The 20532-nt window shown below is 59.3% G+C and overlaps 1 protein-coding gene across 1 annotated transcript in view; it reads right to left on the bottom strand.

Annotated features, from left to right (window-relative positions):
* Positions 1-3261: 3261 nt before the first annotated feature.
* PRODH2 (proline dehydrogenase 2) overlaps positions 3262-20532 on the bottom strand; it is a 50359-nt gene continuing 33088 nt past the window's right edge. Inside the window, exons 10-11 of the mRNA XM_078883441.1 lie at positions 8911-8999; positions 3262-3431 (exon numbers count right to left, since the gene is read on the bottom strand). Of these exons, the coding sequence (XP_078739567.1) occupies positions 3262-3431; positions 8911-8999 (259 nt within the window). The remainder of the gene's footprint in view (positions 3432-8910; positions 9000-20532) is intronic.

The raw sequence follows: 20532 nt of genomic DNA, 5'->3' as shown, positions 1-20532 counted from the left end.
TGGTGGTGGAGGTGGTGGTGGTGGTTGTAGTGGTGGTGGTGGTGGTGGAGGTGGTGGTGGTGGTTGTAGTGGTGTGGTGGTGGTGGAGGTGGTGGTTGTAGTGGTGGTGGTTGTAGTGGTGGTGGTGGTTGTAGTGGTGGTGGTGGTGGTGGAGGTGGTGGTGGTGGTTGTAGTGGTGGTGGTGGAGGTGGTGGTGGTGGTTGTAGTGGTGGTGGTGGAGGTGGTGGTTGTAGTGGTGGTGGTGGAGGTGGTGGTGGTGGTTGTAGTGGTGTGGTGGTGGTGGAGGTGGTGGAGGTGGTGGTGGTGGTTGTAGTGGTGGTGGTGGTGGAGGTGGTGGTGGTGGTTGTAGTGGTGGTGGTTGTAGTGGTGGTGGTGGAGGTGGTGGTGGTGGTTGTAGTGGTGTGGTGGTGGTGGAGGTGGTGGAGGTGGTGGTGGTGGTTGTAGTGGTGGTGGTGGTGGAGGTGGTGGTGGTGGTTGTAGTGGTGGTGGTTGTAGTGGTGGTGGTGGAGGTGGTGGTGGTGGTTGTAGTGGTGGTGGTGGTGGTGGAGGTGGTGGTGGTGGTTGTAGTGGTGTGGTGGTGGTGGAGGTGGTGGTTGTAGTGGTGGTGGTTGTAGTGGTGGTGGTGGTTGTAGTGGTGGTGGTGGTGGTGGAGGTGGTGGTGGTGGTTGTAGTGGTGTGGTGGTGGTGGAGGTGGTGATGGTGGTTGTAGTGGTGGTGGTTGTAGAGGTGGTGGTGGTTGTAGTGGTGGTGGTGGTGGTGGAGGTGGTGGTGGTGGTGGTTGTAGTGGTGTGGTGGTGGTGGAGGTGGTGGAGGTGGTGGTGGTGGTTGTAGTGGTGGTGGTGGAGGTGGTGGTGGTGGTTGTAGTGGTGGTGGTTGTAGTGGTGGTGGTGGTTGTAGTGGTGGTGGTGGAGGTGGTGGTGGTGGTTGTAGTGGTGTGGTGGTGGTGGAGGTGGTGGAGGTGGTGGTGGTGGTTGTAGTGGTGGTGGTGATGGTGGAGGTGGTGGTGGTGGTTGTAGTGGTGGAGGTGGTGGAAGTGGTGGTGGTGATGGAGGTGGTTGTGGTGGTTGAGGTGATGGTGGTGGAGGCGGTGGTGGTGGTGGTGGTTGTGGCGGTGGTGGAGGTGGTGGTGGTTGTAGTGGTGTGGTGGTGGTGGAGGTGGTGATGGTGGTTGTAGTGGTGGTGGTTGTAGTGGTGGTGGTGGTTGTAGTGGTGGTGGTGGTGGTGGTGGTGGTGGTTGTTGTGGTGGTGGTGGTGGTGGAGGTGGTGGTGGTGGTTGTAGTGGTGGTGGTTGTAGTGGTGTGGTGGTGGTGGAGGTGGTGGAGGTGGTGGTGGTGGTTGTAGTGGTGTGGTGGTGGTGGGGTGGTGGTGGTTGTAGTGGTGGTTGTAGTGGTGGAGGTGGTGGTGGTGGTTGTAGTGGTGGTGGTGGTGGTGGAGGTGGTGGAGGTGGTGGTGGTGGTTGTAGTGGTGGTGGTGGTGGTTGTAGTGGTGGTGGTGGTGGTGGAGGTGGTGGTGGTGGTTGTGTGGTGTGGTGGTGGTGGAGGTGGTGGTGGTGGTGGTTGTAGTGGTGGTGGTGGTGGAGGTGGTGGTGGAGGTGGTGGTGGTTGTAGTGGTGGTGGTGGTGGAGGTGGTGGGGTGGTGGTGGTGGTTGTGTGGTGGTGGTGGTGGTTGTAGTGGTGGTGGTGGTGGTGGTGGTTGTAGTGGTGGTGGAGGTGGTGGTGGTGGTGGTGGAGGTGGTGGTGGTGGTGGTTGTAGTGGTGGTGGTGGTGGAGGTGGTGGTGGAGGTGGTGGTGGTTGTAGTGGTGGTGGTGGTGGTGATCTCTATGAGTCTTTGTATAGGTCTCTATGTGTATGGATCTCTGAGTATGGGGTGTGTGTGCACCTGTGTGTGTACACGTGTCTGTGTGTGTGTGTTTATATAATGGGAGGCTGATCGATGCCCGGGTGCGATCAAGGGATAAATCCCTATTGGTCAACCACGTTATGTATGCCGATGATCTGGTAATAGCTGCTCATTCAGAGGAGGAGTTGGAGACGCTGCTGCTGAGACTGGAGCGTGCCACTAAGAGGTGGGGCCTTACCATCAGCCCCACCAAAACTAAGCACCTGCCTGGGTATTTTGTACCATCGGACACTCCACCCCCACAACTCCCAATCGGTGATGGGGCAGTTGTGGAGAGAGTGGAGAGTTTCCCATACCTGGGCAGTGTGCTCATGACCGGCTCCAGTTTAACAGCAGAGGTCTCACTCCGAATCAGTCGAGCGGCAAGTTGGTACAGTAGGGGGCACAGGTGGTGCATCAGCCAGTCATCTCGGTCATCTCGGTCAGTCGACCCGTGGCACCTGCTGGGTCTGCCCCGTGACCTCCTGCCAGCGGGCGTTCGACACTTTACGTGGAAGCCTCAAGGTGCACATGGCCTGGCACAAGCGAATGGCGGTTGTTGTTGTTTTGTGTCTACCTGTGTGTGTGTCTACCTGTGTGTGTATACCTGTGTGTGTGTCTATCTGTGTGTGTGTCTACCTGTGTGTGTCTACCTATGTGTCTACCTATCCGTGTGTCCACCTCTCACCCCCACCTACAGGAACTCCCTCACCCTCCTGCCTATCTGTGTGTGTGTGTCTATCTGTGTATCTACCTATGTGTGTCTACCTGTGTGTGTGTGTCTATCTGTGTGTCTGTCTACCTGTGTGCGTGTCTACCTGTGTGTGTCTACCTATGTGTGTCTACCTATGTGTGTGTGTGTCTACTTGTGTGTGTGTCTACCTGTGTATCTACCTATGTGTGTCTACCTGTGTGTATGTGTCTACCTGTGTGTCTACCTATGTGTCCACCTCTCGCTTCTCCCTACAGTAACTCCCTCACCCTCCTGTCTATCTGTGTGTGTCTACCTGTGTGTCTACCTATGTGTCTACCTATGTGTCTACCTCTCACCGCTCCCTACAGTAACTCCCTCACCCTCCTGCCTATCTGTGTGTGTGTCTACCTGTGTGTGTGTCTACCTGTATGTCTGTCTACCTGTGTGCGTGTCTACCTGTGTATCTACCTATGTGTGTCTACCTGTGTGTGTCTACCTGTACGTGTGTCCACCTCTCGCCCCTCCCTACAGTAACTCCCTCACCCTCCTGCCTATCTGTGTGTGTGTCTACCTGTGTGTGTGTCTACCTGTATGTGTGTCTACCTGTGTGTGTGTCTACCTGTATGTCTGTCTACCTGTGTGTGTCTACCTGTACGTGTGTCCACCTCTCACCCCACCCCCCCCCCCCCTACAGTAACTCCTTCACCCTCCTGCCCAGCTCTCGTGCCATCAGCTGCCTCTCGGCTCGCGAGTTCGCCAGGACGGAGCTGTTCTCCTGCGCACGTCTCGACAGGTAAGGCATCACCTCGTCCACCGTGCCGTAGGGCAGAGACTTGTACACGCGGTAGCCTAGTCGGCCTGTACACACACACAGGTAGACACAGGTAGACACACACACAGGTACACACACACAGGTACACACACACACAGGTACACACACACACACAAGTAGACACACACACAGACACACACACAGGTAGACACACACAGGTAGACACACACAGGTACACACACACAGGTACACACACACACAGGTACACACAGGTACACACAGGTACACACACACACAGGTACACACACACACAGGTAAGGCATCACCTCGTCCACCGTGCCGTAGGGCAGAGACTTGTACACGCGGTAGCCTAGTCGGCCTGTACACACACACAGGTAGACACAGGTAGACACACACACAGGTACACACACACACAGGTACACACACACACAGGTAGGCACACACACAGACACACACACAGGTAGACACACACAGGTACACACACACAGGTACACACACACACAGGTACACACACAGGTACACACACACAGGTACACACACACACAGGTACACACACACACAGGTAAGGCATCACCTCGTCCACCGTGCCATAGGGCAGAGACTTGTACACGCGGTAGCCTAGTCGGCCTGTACACACACACAGGTAGACAAAGGTAGACACACACACAGGTACACACACACACACAGGTACACACACACACAGGTAGACACACAACACACAGACACACACACAGGTAGACACACACAGGTAGACACACACAGGTACACACACACAGGTACACACACAGGTACACACACACAGGTACACACACACACAGGTACACACACACACAGGTAAGGCATCACCTCGTCCACCGTGCCATAGGGCAGAGACTTGTACACGCGGTAGCCTAGTCGGCCTGTACACACACACAGGTAGACAAAGGTAGACACACACACAGGTACACACACACACACAGGTACACACACACACAGGTAGACACACACACAGACCACACACACAGGTAGACACACACAGGTAGACACACACAGGTAGACACACACAGGTACACACACACAGGTACACACACAGGTACACACACACACAGGTACACACATGTACACACACACAGGTACACACACAGGTACACACACACAGGTACAACAACAACAACAACCGCCATTCGCCACTAAGTGGCGGTGACGTCACCACGACGCTTGTGCCAGGCCATGTGCACCTTGAGGCCACGTGAAGTGTCGAACGCCCGCTGGCAGGAGGTCACGGGGCAGACCCAGCAGGTGCCACGGGTCGACTGACCGAGATGACCGAGATGACTGGCTGATGCACCACCTGTGCCCCCTACTGTGCCAACTTGCTGTGCTTTAGCCACCCGGCGCTCCGCTCGTTGTTGTGAGCGTCGCTCCTCCGCCCTCCGTTGTTGTTGGAGGGCGACTGCCTCCAACTGCCCAGTAGCGTCCTTCACGAGCCTCCTCCACTGAGGCCGATCTTGACACCGCTGGTACCAGTCATCGGCAAGTCCACTCAGCTCCACGTCCTCCTGTACCACATCACTCCATCTCTTCTCTAGCCCGTGCCGCGCCCGTTTAGCCCCCTCGATCCGGCCGAACAAAAGCTGTTTAGGCATGCGGTGGCTGGGCATGCGGGCTACATGACCCAGCCAACGCAGCCTTGCCTGCCGGAGGAGCTCACTGATGGGACTTTGCCCAGATCTTTCAAGGACTTGTGAGCTCCTCACACAATCCAGCCTGGTTAAACCCAGGATGGATCGTAGGCAGGCCAGCCTAAATGTTTCCAACCGGCGAAGATGCTCCACTAGGGGGGTCCACGTTTCGCAAGCATAGAGAAGGGAGGGAATGACCGTGGCCGAGAAGACCTGAAGCTTCGTGCGGAGCGACAGACCAGGTAGCTTCCACACAGCGTTACGCAACCGATGAAAAGATATTGCCGCTCGACTGATTCGGAGTGAGACCTCTGCTGATAAACTGGAGCCGGTCATGAGCACACTGCCCAGGTATGGGAAACTCTCCACTCTCTCCACAACTGCCCCATCACCAATTGGGAGTTGTAGGGGTGGAGTGTCCGATGGTACAAAATACCCAGGCAGGTGCTTAGTTTTGGTGGGGCTGATGGTAAGGCCCCACCTCTTAGTGGCACGCTCCAGGTTCAGCAGCAGCACCTCCAACTCCTCCTCTGAGTGAGCAGCAATTACCAGATCATCGGCATACATAACGTGGTTGACCAATAGGGAGCCATCCCTTGACCGCACCCGGGCATCTATCAGCCTCCCATTGTAAATGTACCAGATGGAAATTCCTCCCGTACAGCCATCGAAGGCTTCATGAACGACGTGGTCGACATAGATGTTAAATAATGTGGGAGCCAGAGGACATCCCTGTCGCACCCCAAGGTGTACAGGGAATGGCTCCGACTCCCGGCCACGTAGTTTTACCATAGCCCGCTCACCATCAGAAAGGTCCTTAATGATCGTGAGCAGCGGGACAGGGACTCCGAAAGCACGAAGAATTACAGAGTGATTTGTGATCGCGGGCCATTGAGGCAGACTCCATCTCCTCAGCAACCCGCGACCACCACCCATCCTTGCAGCGCCTCACGGCTCTCCGAACCTCCAAGCGAAGGTTGCGGTAAGCCTCCTCATTCTCTGACGTGGGATGCTGTAGACGATGAGAGTGGGCCTGTCGCTTTTTCTCAGCCAGCTTGAACACCTCCTCTGTCAACCTGAACACCTCCTCTGTCAGCCTGGGTCTCTGGAAAGGTCTGGACCGCGTACCCAAAGCAGCCATTGCAGCTGCAGGAGTCACAGTCCTAAACCTCGCCCATTCACCCTCGACATCAGGAGGAGTGGGGGACGATGCCAACCCCAGCTGCAAGCAATGATGAAATTCTCGCTTGCAACTTTCATCAGCTAGCTGAGACCAGGTCACTATGGGGTTGAATGGGGTCCTGGGTGTACACCCACCACCGGAGTGGAAGAATGGCAGGCGCATCTTACAGATGACTAGTCGATGGTCAGAGGGCAGATCAGCTCCACGGTAGGTCCTGGTGTCAAGGACATGGGCTCGCATCCGCTGTTCCGTCACTATGTAGTCCAGCAGCTGTTCTTGCTTGGACCCGGCATGCATCCATGATGTTGTGTGGATGCGCTGATGCCGGAACAGCGTGTTGGTAATTACAAGCCCATGGGCTGCACAAAAATCTAGCAGCCTCCTGCCATTGTTATTGAGCTGATCTGGCCCATGACTTCCAATCACTCCAGATCAGGTGCCAGCATCATGACCAACTCGGGCATTGAAGTCACCCAACAAGATGACTCTATCCCGAGGGACCACTTTAGCCAGCACCTGTGACAGGAGGTCATAGAAGGCATCTGACTCATCGGCTTTGCCTGCATCTCTCCACGGATGTTCGTCTTCGGTGGGGGCATAAGTAACCACGACCACCACTCATCGCCTCTGGTTGATGGGAAGGCGAGCCCAAAGTAGCCTGGGGCTTACAGCTTCCCACACCTCACCGTCACGCTCCCACGCCCCCTTCATTCTTTTATTCAGAAGAAGAGCCACTCCCTGTTGTTTGGCAGTCTGCTGCCCCGAGTAGAGGACTGTCCACCCCTCATGGTGGCAGGAGCCAGAGCCGGTCCACCGGACCTCCTGAATACCGCAGAGATCCAGGCGGTACCGGTCCAGCTCCCGACAGAGGGGTGGCAGCCTCTCCTCCTCCGCAGTGAGCGTTCGAACATTCCACGTGGCCACACGAAGTGGCTTTTCGTTGTTTCTGGAGGAGCCCCGAGGGTGAAGATTCAATCTCCTGGCTCCGCCAAATGGGGTTTGGCCAGGAGACGTCATGGACGCCTGTCCCCCCGGGGCCTCCGGCACAAGCTCAAGTGAAGTCGTTTACATCGTGGTTTAGTGGTAGTTAATTGAAGGTGGTAGTTTATTGCTGCTGCTGATGATGCTGATGATGATGCTGTTGATGCTGATGATGATGATACTAATGATGTTGTTGCTGATGATGCTGATCCTGATGATGATGATGATGCTGCTGCTGATGATGCTGATGATGATGCTGATGATGATGGTTACCCAGGGTGAGGGACACGTGGTCACACATGCCCAGCAGCTGATGCTGCTGATGCTGATGCTGTTGCTGCTGCTGATGCTGATGATGATGCTGATGATGATGCTGATGATGATGGTTACCCAGGGTGAGGGACACGTGGTCACACATGCCCAGCTGCTGATGATGATGATGTTGATGCTGATGATGATGATGGTTACCCAGGGTGAGGGACACGTGGTCACACATGCCCAGCTGCTGATGATGATGATGTTGATGCTGATGATGCTGATGATGATGATGCTGATGATGATGATGGTTACCCAGGGTGAGGGACACGTGGTCACACATGCCCAGCAGCTGATGATGATGCTGCTGATGATGATGATGGTTACCCAGGGTGAGGGACACGTGGTCACACATGCCCAGCTGCTGATGATGATGATGTTGATGCTGATGATGCTGATGATGATGATGCTGATGATGATGATGGTTACCCAGGGTGAGGGACACGTGGTCACACATGCCCAGCAGCTGATGATGATGCTGCTGATGATGATGATGGTTACCCAGGGTGAGGGACACGTGGTCACACATGCCCAGCAGCTGATGATGATGCTGCTGATGATGATGATGGTTACCCAGGGTGAGGGACACGTGGTCACACATGCCCAGCAGCTGATGATGATGCTGCTGATGATGATGATGGTTACCCAGGGTGAGGGACACGTGGTCACACATGCCCAGCAGCTGATGATGATGCTGCTGATGATGATGATGGTTACCCAGGGTGAGGGACACGTGGTCACACATGCCCAGCAGCTGATGATGATGCTGCTGATGATGGTTACCCAGGGTGAGGGACACGTGGTCACACATGCCCAGCTGCTGATGATGATGATGTTGATGCTGATGATGCTGATGATGATGATGGTTACCCAGGGTGAGGGACACGTGGTCACACATGCCCAGCAGCTGCTGATGATGATGCTGCTGATGATGATGATGGTTACCCAGGGTGAGGGACACGTGGTCACACATGCCCAGCAGCTGATGATGATGCTGCTGATGATGATGATGGTTACCCAGGGTGAGGGACACGTGGTCACACATGCCCAGCAGTTGCTGATGATGATGATGCTGCTGATGATGATGCTGATGATGATGATGGTTACCCAGGGTGAGGGACACGTGGTCACACATGCCCAGCAGTTGCTGATGATGATGATGATGCTGATGATGATGATGATGGTTACCCAGGGTGAGGGACACGTGGTCACACATGCCCAGCAGCTGATGATGATGATGCTGATGATGATGATGGTTACCCAGGGTGAGGGACACGTGGTCACACATGCCCAGCAGCTGATGATGATGATGCTGATGATGATGATGGTTACCCAGGGTGAGGGACACGTGGTCACACATGCCCAGCAGCTGATGATGATGATGCTGATGATGATGATGGTTACCCAGGGTGAGGGACACGTGGTCACACATGCCCAGCAGCTGGCCGAAGCAAACGGCAGCGGAGTCCGGAGGGATTCCCAGCAACTTCATCCTGCAGAGTCATCATCATCATCAGCAGCGTCATCATCATCAGCAACGTCATCATCATCAGCAGCGTCATCATCAGCGTCATCATCATCATCAGCAGCGTCATCAGCAGCGTCATCATCATCATCAGCGTCATCATCATCAGCAGCGTCATCATCATCATCATCAGTAGCGTCAGCATCATCATCAGTAGCAGCAGCAGCGTCATCATCATCATCAGCAGCAGCGTCATCATCATCATCATCAGCAGCAGCGTCATCATCATCATCATCAGCAGCGTCATCATCATCATCAGTAGCAGTAGCAGCAGCATCATCATCATCAGCAGCAGCTTAATCCTGCAGCGTCATCAGCAGCATCATCATCAGCAGCGTCATCATCATCATCAGCAGCGTCATCATCATCATCAGCAGCGTCATCATCATCATCACTAGCGTCATCAGCAGCAGCAGCAGCATCATCATCATCATCATCAGCATCATCATCAGCAGCAGCAGCATCATCATCATCATCAGCAGCGTCATCATCATCATCATCAGCATCATCATCATCAGCATCATCATCAGCAGCAGCATCAGCAGCAGCATCATCATCATCATCAGCAGCGTCATCATCATCAGCAGCATCAGCAGCAGCAGCATCATCAGCAGCATCATCATCATCATCAGCAGCGTCATCATCATCATCATCAGCATCATCATCATCAGCAGCATCAGCAGCAGCAGCATCATCAGCAGCATCATCATCATCATCAGCAGCGTCATCATCATCAGCATCATCATCAGCAGCAGCATCATCATCATCAGCAGCATCATCATCATCAGCAGCAGCAGCAGCAGCAGCATCATCATCATCAGCAGCATCATCAGTATCATCAGCTGCAGCGTCATCATCATCAGCAGCGTCATCATCATCAGCAGCAGCAGCGTCATCATCATCATCAGCAGCATCATCAGCAGCAGCAGCATCATCATCAGCATCATCATCATCATCAGTATCATCATCATCAGCTGCAGCGTCATCATCATCATCATCAGCAGCAGTAGCGTCATCATCATCATTAGCAGCATCATCATCATCAGCTGCAGCGTCATCATCATCAGCATCATCATCATCAGCAGCAGCATCATCAGCAGCAGCATCATCATCATCATCAGCAGCAGCATCATCATCATCATCAGCAGCAGCAGCGTCATCAGCAGCAGCATCATCAGCAGCAGCATCATCAGCAGCAGCGTCATCAGCATCATCATCAGCAGCAGCAACATCATCATCAGTAGCATCATCACCACTCAATACTCACCGCTCACCTGCTCACCACTCACCCCACCACTCACCACTCACCTGCTCACCGCCTGACTCACCATTCACCGCTTTCCACTCACCGCTCACCACTCACCGCTCACCACTCACCCCACCACTCACCACTCACCGCTCACCCCACCACTCACACCACTCACTCACCACTCACCCCATCACTCACCCCACCACTCACCGCTCACCACTCGCCACTCACCCCACCTGCTCACCACTCACCGCTCACCCCACCACTCACACCACTCACTCACCACTCACCCCATCACTCACCCCACCACTCACCGCTCACCACTCACCACTCACCCCACCTGCTCACCACTCACCCCACCACTCACCACTCACCACTCACCCCACCACTCACCACTCACCACTCACTCACCACTCACTCACCACTCACCACTCACTCACCACTCACCCCACCACTCACCCCACCACTCACTCACCACTCACCCCACCACTCACCCCACCACTCACCACTCACCCCACCACTCACCCCACCACTCACCCCACTCACCCACCACTCACCCCACTCACCCACCACTCACCCCACCACTCACCACTCACCACTCACCCCACCACTCACCCACCACTCACCACTCACCCCACCACTGACTCACCACTCATCGCTCACCACTCACCGCTCACCACTCACTGCTCACCACTCACCCACCACTCACCACTCACAACTCACCCCACCACTCACCACTCACCCCACCACTCACCCCACCACTCACCCCACCACCCACCACTCACCCCACCACTCACCCCACTCACCCCACCACTCACCCCACTCACCCCACCACTCACCCCACCACTCACCCCACCACTCACCCCACTCACCCCACCACTCACCACTCACCACTCACCCCACCACTCACCACCCACCACTCACCCCACCACTCACCCCACCACTCACCACTCACCCCACCACTCACCCCACCACTCACCCCACCACCCACCACTCACCCCACCACTCACCCCACTCACCCCACCACTCACCCCACCACTCACCCCACTCACCCCACCACTCACCACTCACCCCACCACTCACCACCCACCACTCACCCCACCACTCACCCCACCACTCACCCCACTCACCCCACCACTCACCCCACCACTCACCCCACCACTCACCCCACCACTCACCCCACCACTCACCACTCACCCCACTCCTCACCCCACCACTCACCACTCACCCCACCACTCACCACCCCACTCACCGCTCACCACTCACCTGCTCACCTGCTCACCCCACTCACTCACCACTCACCACCCACCACTCACCACTCACCCCACCACTCACCCCACCACTCACCCCACCACTCACCCCACCACTCACCCCACCACTCACCACTCACCACCCCACTCACCGCTCACCACTCACCCCACCACTCACCCCACCACTCACCCCACCACTCACCCCACCACTCACCTCACCACTCACCCCACCACTCACCACTCACCCCACCACTCACCCCACCACTCACCCCACCACTCACCCCACCACTCACCCCACCACTCACCCCACCACTCACTCCACTCACCACTCACTCACCCCACCACTCACCACTCACCACCCACCACTCACCCCACCACTCACCACTCACCACCCACCACTCACCCCACCACTCACCACCCACCACTCACCCCACCACTCACCCCACCACTCACCCCACCACTCACCCCACCAATCACCCCACCACTCACTCCACTCACCACTCACTCACCCCACCACTCACCCCACCACTCACCCCACCACTCACCCCACCACTCACTCCACTCACCAATCACTCACCCCACCACTCACCACTCACCACCCACCACTCACCCCACCACTCACCACTCACCACCCACCACTCACCCCACCACTCACCACTCACCACCCACCACTCACCCCACCACTCACCCCACCTGCTCACCACTCACCCCACCACTCACCACTCACCACTCACCCCACCACTCACCCCACCACTCACCACTCACCACTCACACCACTCACTCACCACTCACCCCACCACTCACCCCACCACTCACCGCTCACCACTCACCACTCACCCCACCTGCTCACCACTCACCCCACCACTCACCACTCACCACTCACCCCACCACTCACCACTCACCACTCACTCACCACTCACTCACCACTCACCACTCACTCACCACTCACCCCACCACTCACCCCACCACTCACTCACCACTCACCCCACCACTCACCCCACCACTCACCACTCACCCCACCACTCACCCCACCACTCACCCCACTCACCCACCACTCACCCCACTCACCCACCACTCACCCCACCACTCACCACTCACCACTCACCCCACCACTCACCCACCACTCACCACTCACCCCACCACTGACTCACCACTCATCGCTCACCACTCACCGCTCACCACTCACTGCTCACCACTCACCCACCACTCACCACTCACAACTCACCCCACCACTCACCACTCACCCCACCACTCACCCCACCACTCACCCCACCACCCACCACTCACCCCACCACTCACCCCACTCACCCCACCACTCACCCCACTCACCCCACCACTCACCCCACCACTCACCCCACCACTCACCCCACTCACCCCACCACTCACCACTCACCACTCACCCCACCACTCACCACCCACCACTCACCCCACCACTCACCCCACCACTCACCACTCACCCCACCACTCACCCCACCACTCACCCCACCACCCACCACTCACCCCACCACTCACCCCACTCACCCCACCACTCACCCCACCACTCACCCCACTCACCCCACCACTCACCACTCACCCCACCACTCACCACCCACCACTCACCCCACCACTCACCCCACCACTCACCCCACTCACCCCACCACTCACCCCACCACTCACCCCACCACTCACCCCACCACTCACCCCACCACTCACCACTCACCCCACTCCTCACCCCACCACTCACCACTCACCCCACCACTCACCACCCCACTCACCGCTCACCACTCACCTGCTCACCTGCTCACCCCACTCACTCACCACTCACCACCCACCACTCACCACTCACCCCACCACTCACCCCACCACTCACCCCACCACTCACCCCACCACTCACCCCACCACTCACCACTCACCACCCCACTCACCGCCTCACCACTCACCCCACCACTCACCCTCACCACTCACCCCCCCACCACTCACCCCCACCACACACCTCACCACTCACCCCACCACTCACCACTCACCCCACCACTCACCCCACCACTCACCCCACCACTCACCTCACCACTCACCCCACCACTCACCACTCACCCCACCACTCACCCCACCACTCACCCCACCACTCACCCCACCACTCACCCCACCACTCACCCCACCACTCACTCCACTCACCACTCACTCACCCCACCACTCACCACTCACCACCCACCACTCACCCCACCACTCACCACTCACCACCCACCACTCACCCCACCACTCACCACCCACCACTCACCCCACCACTCACCCCACCACTCACCCCACCACTCACCCCACCAATCACCCCACCACTCACTCCACTCACCACTCACTCACCCCACCACTCACCCCACCACTCACCCCACCACTCACCCCACCACTCACCCCACCACTCACTCCACTCACCACTCACTCACCCCACCACTCACCACTCACCACCCACCACTCACCCCACCACTCACCACTCACCACCCACCACTCACCCCACCACTCACCACTCACCACCCACCACTCACCCCACCACTCACCCCACCTGCTCACCACTCACCCCACCACTCACCCCACTCACCACTCACCCCACCACTCACCCCACCTGCTCACCACTCACCCCACCACTCACCCCACTCACCACTCACCCCACCACTCACCCCACCACTCACCCCACCACTCACCACTCACCACCCACCACTCACCCCACCACTCACCCCACCACTCACCCCACCACTCACCCCACCACTCACCCCACCACTCACCCCACCACTCACCCCACCACCCACCACTCACCACCCACTCACCCCACCACTCACCCCACCACTCACCCCACCACCCACCACTCACCACCCACTCACCCCACCACTCACCCACCACTCACCACTCACTCCACTCACTCACCACTCACCCCACCACTCACCCCACCACTCACCCCACCACTCACCCCACCACTCACCCCACCACTCACCCCACCACTCACCCCACCACTCACCTCACCACTCACCCCACCACTCACCCCACCACTCACCACTCACCCCACCACTCACCCCACCACTCACCCCACCACTCACCCCACCACTCACCCCACCACTCACCCCACCACTCACCCCACCACTCACCCCACCACTCACCACTCACCCCACCACTACCCCACCACTCACCACACCACTCACCCCACCACTCACCCCACCACTCACCCCACCACTCACCACTCACCACCCACCACTCACCCCACCACTCACCCCACCACTCACCCCACCACTCACCCCACCATCACCCCACCACTCACCCCACCACTCACTCACCACTCACCCCACCACTCACCACTCACCCCACCACTCACCCCACCACTCACCCACCACTCACCCCACCACTCACCCCACCACTCACCCCACCACTCACCCCACCACTCACCCCACCACTCACCACTCACCACTCACTCACAACTCACCCAACCACTCACCACTCACCCCACCACTCACCCCACCACTCACCCACCACTCACCCCACCACTCACCCCACCACTCACCCCACCACTCACCCCACCACTCACCCCACCACTCACCCCACCACCCACCACTCACCCCAGCACTCACCCCACCACTCACCCCACCACTCACCCCACCACCCACCACTCACCCCACCACTCACCCCACCACTCACCCCACCACTCACCACTCACCACCCACCACTCACCCCACCACTCACCCCACCACTCACCCCACCACTCACCACTCACCCCACTCCTCACCCCACCACTCACCACTCACCCCACCACTCACCACTCACCACTCACCTGCTCACCTGCTCACCCCACTCACTCACCACTCACCACCCACCACTCACCACTCACCCCACCACTCACCCCACCACTCACCCCATCACTCACCCCACCACTCACCACTCACCCCACTCCTCACCCCACCACTCACCACTCACCCCACCACTCACCGCTCACCACTCACCTGCTCACCTGCTCACCCCACTCACTCACCACTCACCACCCACCACTCACCACTCACCCCACCACTCACCCCACCACTCACCCCTCCACTCACCACTCACCCCACCACTCACCACTCACCCCACCACTCACCCCACCACTCACCCCACTCACCACTCACCCCACCACTCACCCCACCACTCACCACCCACTCACCCCACCACTCACCCCACCACTCACCACTCACCACCCACCACTCACCACTCACCCCACCACTCACCCCACCACTCACCACTCACCCCCACCACTCACCCCACCACTCACCCCACCACTCACCTCACCACTCACCCCACCACTCACCCCACCACTCACCCCACCACTCACCCCACCACCCACCACTCACCCCAGCACTCACCCCACCACTCACCCCACCACTCACCCCACCACCCACCACTCACCCCACCACTCACCCCACCACTCACCCCACCACTCACCACTCACCACCCACCACTCACCCCACCACTCACCCCACCACTCACCCCACCACTCACCACTCACCCCACTCCTCACCCCACCACTCACCACTCACCCCACCACTCACCACTCACCACTCACCTGCTCACCTGCTCACCCCACTCACTCACCACTCACCACCCACCACTCACCACTCACCCCACCACTCACCCCACCACTCACCCCATCACTCACCCCACCACTCACCACTCACCCCACTCCTCACCCCACCACTCACCACTCACCCCACCACTCACCGCTCACCACTCACCTGCTCACCTGCTCACCCCACTCACTCACCACTCACCACCCACCACTCACCACTCACCCCACCACTCACCCCACCACTCACCCCTCCACTCACCACTCACCCCACCACTCACCACTCACCCCACCACTCACCCCACCACTCACCCCACTCACCACTCACCCCACCACTCACCCCACCACTCACCACCCACTCACCCCACCACTCACCCCACCACTCACCACTCACCACCCACCACTCACCACTCACCCCACCACTCACCCCACCACTCACCACTCACCCCACCACTCACCCCACCACTCACCCCACCACTCACCTCACCACTCACCCCACCACTCACCACTCACCCCACCACTCACCCCACCACTCACCCCACCACTCACCTCACCACTCACCCCACCACTCACCACTCACCCCACCACTCACCCCACCACTCACCCCACCACTCACCCCACCACTCACCACTCACCCCACTCCTCACCCCACCACTCACCACTCACCCCACCACTCACCACCCCACTCACCGCTCACCACTCACCTGCTCACCTGCTCACCCCACTCACTCACCACTCACCACCCACCACTCACCACTCACCCCACCACTCACCCCACCACTCACCCCACCACTCACCACTCACCCCACCACTCACCACTCACCCCACCACTCACCCCACCACTCACCCCACTCACCACTCACCCCACCACTCACCCCACCACTCACCACCCACTCACCCCACCACTCACCCCACCACTCACCACCCACCACTCACCACTCACCCCACCACTCACCCCACCACTCACCACTCACCCCACCACTCACCCCACCACTCACCCCACCACTCACCTCACCACTCACCCCACCACTCACCACTCACCCCACCACTCACCCCACCACTCACCCCACCACTCACCTCACCACTCACCCCACCACTCACCACTCACCCCACCACTCACCCCACCACTCACCCCACCACTCACCCCACCACTCACCACTCACCCCACTCCTCACCCCACCACTCACCACTCACCCCACCACTCACCACCCCACTCACCGCTCACCACTCACCTGCTCACCTGCTCACCCCACTCACTCACCACTCACCACCCACCACTCACCACTCACCCCACCACTCACCCCACCACTCACCCCACCACTCACCACTCACCCCACCACTCAACACTCACCCCACCACTCACCCCACCACTCACCCCACTCACCACTCACCCCACCACTCACCCCACCACTCACCACTCACCCCCACCACTCACCACTCACCCCACCACTCACCCCTCCACTCACCACTCACCCCACCACTCACCACTCACCCCACCACTCACCCCACCACTCACCCCACTCACCACTCACCCCACCACTCACCCCACCACTCACCACCCACTCACCCCACCACTCACCCCACCACTCACCACTCACCACCCACCACTCACCACTCACCCCACCACTCACCCCACCACTCACCACTCACCCCACCACTCACCCCACCACTCACCCCACCACTCACCTCACCACTCACCCCACCACTCACCACTCACCCCACCACTCACCCCACCACTCACCCCACCACTCACCTCACCACTCACCCCACCACTCACCACTCACCCCACCACTCACCCCACCACTCACCCCACCACTCACCCCACCACTCACCACTCACCCCACTCCTCACCCCACCACTCACCACTCACCCCACCACTCACCACCCCACTCACCGCTCACCACTCACCTGCTCACCTGCTCACCCCACTCACTCACCACTCACCACCCACCACTCACCACTCACCCCACCACTCACCCCACCACTTACCCCACCACTCACCACTCACCCACCACTCACCACTCACCCCACCACTCACCCCACCACTCACCCCACTCACCACTCACCCCACCACTCACCCCACCACTCACCACCCACTCACCCCACCACTCACCCCACCACTCACCACTCACCACCCACCACTCACCACTCACCCCACCACTCACCCCACCACTCACCACTCACCCCACCACTCACCCCACCACTCACCCCACCACTCACCTCACCACTCACCCCACCACTCACCACTCACCCCACCACTCACCCCACCACTCACCCCACCACTCACCTCACCACTCACCCCACCACTCACCACTCACCCCACCACTCACCCCACCACTCACCCCACCACTCACCCCACCACTCACCACTCACCCCACTCCTCACCCCACCACTCACCACTCACCCCACCACTCACCCCACCACTCACCCCACCACTCACCTCACCACTCACCCCACCACTCACCACTCACCCCACCACTCACCCCACCACTCACCCCACCACTCACCTCACCACTCACCCCACCACTCACCACTCACCCCACCACTCACCCCACCACTCACCCCACCACTCACCCCACCACTCACCACTCACCCCACTCCTCACCCCACCACTCACCACTCACCCCACCACTCACCACCCCACTCACCGCTCACCACTCACCTGCTCACCTGCTCACCCCACTCACTCACCACTCACCACCCACCACTCACCACTCACCCCACCACTCACCCCACCACTTACCCCACCACTCACCACTCACCCCACCACTCACCACTCACCCCACCACTCACCCCACCACTCACCCCACTCACCACTCACCCCACCACTCACCCCACCACTCACCACCCACTCACCCCACCACTCACCCCACCACTCACCACTCACCACCCACCACTCACCACTCACCCCACCACTCACCCCACCACTCACCACTCACCCCACCACTCACCCCACCACTCACCCCACCACTCACCTCACCACTCACCCCACCACTCACCACTCACCCCACCACTCACCCCACCACTCACCCCACCACTCACCTCACCACTCACCCCACCACTCACCACTCACCCCACCACTCACCCCACCACTCACCCCACCACTCACCCCACCACTCACCACTCACCCCACTCCTCACCCCACCACTCACCACTCACCCCACCACTCACCACCCCACTCACCGCTCACCACTCACCTGCTCACCTGCTCACCCCACTCACTCACCACTCACCACCCACCACTCACCACTCACCCCACCACTCACCCCACCACTCACCCCACCACTCACCACTCACCCCACCACTCAACACTCACCCCACCACTCACCCCACCACTCACCCCACTCACCACTCACCCCACCACTCACCCCACCACTCACCACTCACCACCCACCACTCACCACTCACCCCACCACTCACCCCACCACTCACCACTCACCCCACCACTCACCCCACCAATCACCCCACCACTCACCTCACCACTCACCCCACCACTCACCACTCACCCCACCACTCACCCCACCACTCACCCCACCACTCACCTCACCACTCACCCCACCACTCACCACTCACCCCACCACTCACCCCACCACTCACCCCACCACTCACCCCACCACTCACCACTCACCCCACTCCTCACCCCACCACTCACCACTCACCCCACCACTCACCACCCCACTCACCGCTCACCACTCACCTGCTCACCTGCTCACCCCACTCACTCACCACTCACCACCCACCACTCACCACTCACCCCACCACTTACCCCACCATTCACCCCACCACTCACCCCACCACTCACCCCACCACTCACCCCACCACTCACCCCACCACTCACCACTCACCCCACCACTCACCACTCACCCCACCACTCACCCCACCACTCACCCGACCACTCACCCCACCACTCACCCCACCACTCACCCCACCACTCACCACTCACCCCACCACTCACCACTCACCCCACCACTCACCCACCACTCACCCCACCACTCACCACTCACCCCACCACTCACCACTCACCCCACCACTCACCACTCACCACCCACTCACCCCACCACTCACCCACCACTCACCACTCACCACCCACTCACCCACCACTCACCCCACCACTCACCCCACCACACACCCCACTCACCCCACCACTCACCCCACCACTCACCCCACCACTCATCCCACCACTCACCCCACCACTCACCCCACCACTCACCACCCACCACTCACCCCACCCACCACTCACCACTCACCACCCACCACTCACCCACCACTCACCCGACCACACTCACCCCACCACTCACCCCACCACTCACCCCACCACTCACCCCACCACTCACCCCACCACTCACCCCACCACTCACCCCCACCACTCACCCCCACCACTCACCCCACCACTCACCCCACCACTCACCAACCACTCACCCCACCACTCACCCCACTACTCAGCCACTACTCACCC

The sequence above is a fragment of the Lampetra fluviatilis genome, chromosome 71, assembly GCF_964198595.1.
Source record: "Lampetra fluviatilis chromosome 71, kcLamFluv1.1, whole genome shotgun sequence".
NCBI lineage: Eukaryota > Metazoa > Chordata > Hyperoartia > Petromyzontiformes > Petromyzontidae > Lampetra > Lampetra fluviatilis.
The sequence above is the reverse complement of the archived record's forward strand: the minus strand, read 5'-3'. Positions and strand labels throughout refer to the sequence as shown.